We start from the raw sequence: 6,519 nt of genomic DNA, 5'->3' as shown, positions 1-6,519 counted from the left end.
CTCAAAGGCTGTCAGGTGTCAAAATCAAGGCAGCTCATATATAATCACTTCAAGTTGTCACCAGTTTGCGTCGTTGACTCTAGAGTACACATGGAACTGGTCGGCACCCAGTAGACACTCGGGGGACAACAAAACACAGTGACGACATGATTTATTGAAGTACTACATCTCCAACATTTGGGTCCCACAATGCAGAAAACGACATCTGTTTTTGCCTGTCCTACTACACTGACGCGAACATGTTAATTTTCCTTCCTTGCTTTCACCGTCGTTCCAGTATATAACTCGAGTTTTTAATGAAGGTTGGACCAAATTAAAGAGTTTTCTTCTAGTACGATAAAACTGGGGTCATTTGAACTATTACCTATGTCTATGTCTGCGGAACAGGAGGCTATTACGCAGACAAATGTCCTCGTAAAGCACCTGCTCAACCTGGGTTTCATAATAAACACAGAAAAGAGCATGTTGTGCCCGGCACAGACTGTACTCTTCCTGGGTTTACACCTGAGCTCGGTGCCCTTTACAGCCCGCCTGTCAGCGGAAAGAGTGAAAGCTTTCAGAGCTTGCCTCGCTCATTTCCAGCTGCGCAAACATGTTCTTTTCAGATCATGCCTGCGGTTACTGGGGCTCATGGCGTCAGCCATCCTGGTTGTACGACTGGGACGGTTACACATGAGGGAGTTTCAGCGCTGGGTAGCCGCTCTAAAACTAAACCCTGCGCGTCATGGCGCGCGGAGAGTGATGGTTACTGTGAAATGCGTAATGGCACTGCGCCACTGGCTGCACCCGACTTTTCTGGTACGGGGCGTGCCTATGGGTGCTGTCCTTTCACGGAAGGTGGTCACCACAGACGCATGTCTGACATGCTGGGGAGGTATTTACGAAGGTCGTCCGGTGAGGGGTCTCTGGAGCAGAGACCTCCAGCGGTCGCACATAAATTACCTGGAGCTTTTAGCGGTGTTCCTCACCCTAAAACGCTTTCTGCCTTTTCTCAGAGGACACCATGTCCTCGTGAGGACGGACAATACGACCACAATATCGTATATAAACCGACAAGGGGGTTTGCGCTCTCTCCAGTTACACATGCTGGCACGCAAACTGATCTTGTGGAGCTGCGGCCGTCTCCTCTCTCTGAGAGCGACGCACGTACCGGGTGTGATGAACCTCGGGGCAGACCTGCTGTCCAGAGGTGTACCACTATATGCAGACTGGACTCTACATCCAATGTTGTGAGCCAGCTGTGGGTGCGTTACGGCCGAGCCGCGGTAGATCTGTTCGCATCAAAAGAAAATGCTCACTGTCAGCTTTTCTTTTCAATGCGCGATCAAAACGCACCGTTAGGCGTGGACGCGCTCGCGCACATTTGGCCTCCGGTCCTCCTGTACGCGTTTCCCCCCTGGCCTGATACCCCCAACTCTGGCCAGAGTGAGGGAACAGCGCCACACACTGATCCTGATAGCTCCGCACTGGCCTGCAATGTACTGGCTGGCGGAGATTTATCAGCTGCTGTGCGGTCAGCCGTGGCAGCTCCCCCTACGCAGAGACATACTGTCTCAGGCGGGGGGGACGATCTTTCACCCACACCCGGAGCGCATGGCACTATGGGCCTGGCCCGTGAGTGGTATAATCTGAATGCAGTGGGTCTCCCGCAGAAGGTGATAAACACTATTCAGAGTGCGAGAGCTTCCTCCACCAGGTCTCTTTATGACTGTAAGTGGAGGGTGTTTGAGGACTGGTGCCTTCAAAAAGGGCACACCTCTTTTCAATGCCCTGTGGGAGTGATTTTATCATTTCTACAGGACCTAATTGATAAACACAGAGCTTTCTCCACGATCAAAGTATACCTGGCTGCTATTGCTGCATGCCATGTGGGTTTTGAGGGTAAGACGGCCGGCCAACATCCTTTGGTCTGCCGTTTTATGAAGGGAGCTCGCAGGCTCCTCCCTGTTTCCAGGTCACTGGTGCCCTTATGGGACTTGACAGTGGTTTTAGATGGGCTCACTCGAACCCCATTTGAACCCCTGGAAGAAGCTGACATGAAGCACCTGTCACTGAAGACAGTGCTGTTACTGGCTCTGGCATCTGCCAAGCGAGTCAGTGACATTCATGCGCTCTCTGTACATCCTTCATGCACTCAGTTTGCCCCGGGGCAAACGAGAGTGTTGCTGAAGCCCAACCCTGCCTTTATACCTAAGGTGGTTGGTTCATGTACCCCAATTGACATTGAGGCATTTCCTCCGCCGCTGTGTTCCACCGGGGAACAGCGGCCGAATTTGATGTGTCCAGTTCGTGCTTTACGCACTTATATGGACAGGTCAAAAGAGTTTCGTTGTAGTGACCAACTCTTCATATCCTGGGCTAACCCTCAGAAGGGCAAGCCCGTTACCAAGCAACGCCTCTCCCACTGGATTGTGGAAGCGATTGCTTTGGCCTATACGAGTCAGGGTTTGCAGGCACCTACGGGTCTGCGTGCTCATTCGACTCGTGGTCTGGCTACATCCTGGGCTTTGTTCAAGGGTGTTTCCATCCAAGACATTTGTGCAGCAGCGAGCTGGTCCTCGCCGCTCACTTTTGTCCGCTTTTACAGATTAGACGTCTCTGCTCCCAGTGTGGCCCGAGCAGTGCTGGGTCCCGTGTTGAGTCAGAGCTCTACCTGTTAAGTTCTGGTTGGTTTGGTGATTTTCGAGATAAGCTTGTCTGGCAATACGGGAGCTTCAATATCCCATAGTGAGACATCGAACGGAGTGTTATGAATGAGAACTATAGGTTACTTACGTAACCCCAGTTCTCAGAGTAACATGTAGTGAGATGTCTCACCAGACGGCCCTCCTTGCTAAGGTGAAGCGAGAAGAGGTGCTTATTTTGAATGACGCTGCGACGTGGCGCAAGCTACTTATAGGGTGGGTGGATTCCCTGACGCTGACGTCAAGATCACCAGCCAATCAGGATTGGCTTAATGAGATTGATGCTTCTGTTTGCTCCGCGATGAGGCGCATCCCATAGTGAGACATCTCACTTCATGTTACTCTGAGAACTGGGGTTACGTAAGTAACCTATAGTTCTTTCTCCCTGTTCCTGCCTGTTGGCGTCAGCTGATAGAGGTGTTATGATTCTATCTTGTTATGCAGCAGCATGGTGATTATTCTCTATGAACTAGCTAAATACATGGGTCTGGGGTAGAGTTCTTCAGATTTGACGTGGCAACTCTCCCGTGCAGTCAGACCGTGACTGCTGTGACTTATGATGTGAATTCTCCGTCCGAAGCTCCTAAATAAACCATCAGTGTTTGACATCAAAGCTCCTGCTCTTCCCGTGTCTCCTTCATCAGTCGGTGACTCTCACTGCATTGCTACACAGAAGTTTCCCTCACACTTAATATTTGGAGTACAAAAACAATCCTGATATCATTAGAAAGCTATAATATCCCCTTTCCAACAGTGTACAACTCAAAATGTGTCTTCGGGTCAATGCGACTGATTTCGATAGAGCAGGTCACAATATGTTAAGATAAAATGTGTTACTTTGTGATTAGTAACAAAATTGCTTATTCTTTTGTTGCAATTGTTAGCCTTTGAAATATATTTCATTTGGCAAAAGATTACTGAGATTTGTACAATATATTTAATGGAATCTGATACATAGCGTATGCAAGATTAGTTTAGAATGATTTGTTGGAAATGTATTTGCTTTGTATATATCAAATGAACTGTGTGATGAAGCAATATGTTATACTCAAACATATGCTATTTTCCAGATTTTTGAAGCATTCATGCAACTTTCTAACTTCTGTTTGAAACTTTTAAAACGGCTGTATTATAACGAGGGACTTTCATGTCAAGGTGTACTTTTATATACCTGATTAAAGGGTTGTTGTTGCACAATTGATCCTAATCAAAACACTTAATCTCTGCTCCCCCTTGATTTAACCACCAGTTACTTCAAAAAACACTAATTTGTCTGATATTGTCAAACGATACACACGTGTGGCTTTGGGAGGGTTGTCCCAGAGGGCCGCTGTTGCAAATCGGTCACTGATTAAACGTTGTGGAAAATATACCACAACGCATGTGTGTCCTCAGGGATGACAATTATAATTCTAAGAGATTTGATAGACTACGGATATCTTAGGTTTTATTTGTAAAAGTCTTGTAGGGCTGTTGAGAGTTCAATGTTGGAGAAATTATAAAAAATGATCATATTTTATTCCAGAAAGGTCATACAAGATGAAAAGAAAAGGCTGATTACATGGAACAAAACATATGCTTCTGTCTAGATATAATTCAACCTTAATTGAAATCAGCTTCATGGGGGACTTTGTTCATCAAATCTGTTCGCCTTTGATTTTTTCATTTCTTTTAATTTCGGCTGATTGTTTGATGAAACATGTCCTTAATCATCAAGCACATTTTTGCTTTTCAGTATTTCATTTTCAACAAAATCATTTGTCAAGGGGTGAGATAGGCCTTTTGAAAATACATTTCATTTTTTACGTCTTGTCCAACACCAACCTGATCTAATAACGCAAATTTAGAATAAAGAAAAGTGACAACGAATGTCTTTCAACAAGAGAACCATTTATTAATTGGATGTTGCTCTGGTTTCACAGGTACAGTTTTGGTGGAAAACATGCAGATAAATGGCCGTGCCCAAGACCCAGGCCGGACCATCTCACTGACGTTACTGGACAACTATGACTACTGGGTGATACTCGATCCCACCCGACAGAGGCTCTACCTGAACAGCACCGGGCGCATTCTGGACAGAGACGTGAGTATAGCACCAAAGATGGTGACCCTTAATTAAACATCACGAAAGATAAAGTCAAACTTACTACTTTTCACACACTGGAAAAAATGCTGCTCCAAAAACAAATTAAACAATAATGAAAACATGGTGTTTTCATTTGAAATAAGTACAGAAATCCTCCGATAGAAGTGTGAATTTGCTTGGTAAGATTTCTTGAAATAAGATGGGATATTTAGATAAATCAGATCTAGTAATTAGCTGGGAAACTAATTTTGAACTATATTTGACCAGAATCATGAAATGTTGTTACAATATAAGTCGCAAATACTCAAACGTTTTCTGTTTTCTGATGTTCGTTGGTGATTTTCTATTAAACATGTTAATAAATATGTGTTTCATCTGAGATCCAACTCAAAATCAAATGGTTTGACTTAACAAGATCATGCAAAACAAGACCCGATATCTCACTGCAGTGTTACTTCTGAAGTCATTATGTCTTATATCAGGTGTAAAGACATATTCTGACTAGATATTAGACAAATATACTCGGCTAGATTTTTTGTTGTGCACAAGCTATTTCTGTAATGTGGTAACTAACATGATAGTCATTATCAGTTGTTGTACACATACAGTATCTGTCTGTGTGTTAATGCAAGTGAGTTTCTTTTTTTTAGTGCAATACCAATTAGTTACAAGTTAAAAAGCTCTGTATTTAGCATTGGGCACATCCAAAAGCAACCAGTTAGCCAGAAGACCTTTACTTGAAATACCATGTACTGTACAGAGTAACAGCTTTGTTGTACACAAATCAACACCCTTCTTACACAGTGCTTACTTTATTCTTAATTTATAAAAATAATCTAAATATAGGAAAATAAACATTTGTATGAAAAGAAAAAATGCAAAAATTACAATATTTACAATCTTTATGGGGAGCTCACTAACCCTGATGATATGTGTTGTTTTACAAAATCATTTCTTCACTACTTGTATCAATGAAACAGCTGCTCACGTGGCAGAATAATCACAAACCTGGAGTAGACAATAACATCCAACAAATCTTGCTTTTTACCAGAGTACTCTAGCTAGCTGCTTGGGGTTATTTAGAATCATGATACAGGCTATTGCAAGTGTCTGAATCAGATAAGTGGTGTTTACACGCGCAACACAAAAGCAGCATACTCCTTCGGTAAACTCTGCTTTTCTATAGTTCTTTGTTGTCTTAACTCTTGCAAACTGGGAAGTGATATATATCAATACAGTAAGGCAATTAACCTCGATTCTTGACTCCTTCCTACACATTGCGACTCGTGATGTTTTTCACTGTTGTTTAGCTACAAACAGAAAAAAATACGTAACGTGGCAACCAAGCTGGTGGTCATTGGTTTCCATCGAGCATTCCAATTCAACACTGCTGCTAAATATAGTACTGTGTGTGTGTGTGTGTGTGTGTGTGTGTGTGTGTGTGTGTGTGTGTGTGTGTGTGTGTGTGTGTGTGTGTGTGTGTGTGTGTGTGTGTGTGTGTGTCTCGAATATTTTTCAAGGCAAAGATACGTTAAACCCACTGCAGCCTTGCACTTCGCCAGGAGAGGTCGCTGTAACTGAAGCTTCGAGAAATGAACCTATTTCCGACACAATTGTCCAAGTGGTTCGACGCTTCATTCAAAGCTTCATTTTGCCATCACTAGAGAAAAGGCGTGTTAAGCATATATTGAATGTGAAAAGTACCAATCCTCTGTTTAAATGCAACAACGGACATTAGAGACGAGGCGA

At 43.7% G+C, this 6,519-nt stretch overlaps 1 protein-coding gene and 1 pseudogene across 1 annotated transcript in view; both read left to right on the top strand.

Moving 5' to 3' along the window:
• Positions 1-372: 372 nt before the first annotated feature.
• Positions 373-2,004, top strand: LOC104955834 (uncharacterized; annotated as a pseudogene).
• Positions 2,005-2,306: 302 nt separating this feature from the next.
• The window catches only part of pcdh15a (protocadherin-related 15a), a 76,991-nt gene continuing 72,778 nt past the window's right edge, over positions 2,307-6,519 (top strand). Inside the window, exons 1-2 of the mRNA XM_010783224.1 lie at positions 2,307-2,439; positions 4,607-4,767. Of these exons, the coding sequence (XP_010781526.1) occupies positions 2,307-2,439; positions 4,607-4,767 (294 nt within the window). The remainder of the gene's footprint in view (positions 2,440-4,606; positions 4,768-6,519) is intronic.

Source organism: Notothenia coriiceps, unplaced genomic scaffold (assembly GCF_000735185.1).
Source record: "Notothenia coriiceps isolate Sejong01 unplaced genomic scaffold, NC01 NC01_scaffold00024830, whole genome shotgun sequence".
Classification (NCBI taxonomy): Eukaryota; Metazoa; Chordata; class Actinopteri; order Perciformes; family Nototheniidae; genus Notothenia; species Notothenia coriiceps.
This window is presented reverse-complemented; position numbering and strand designations above follow the sequence as displayed.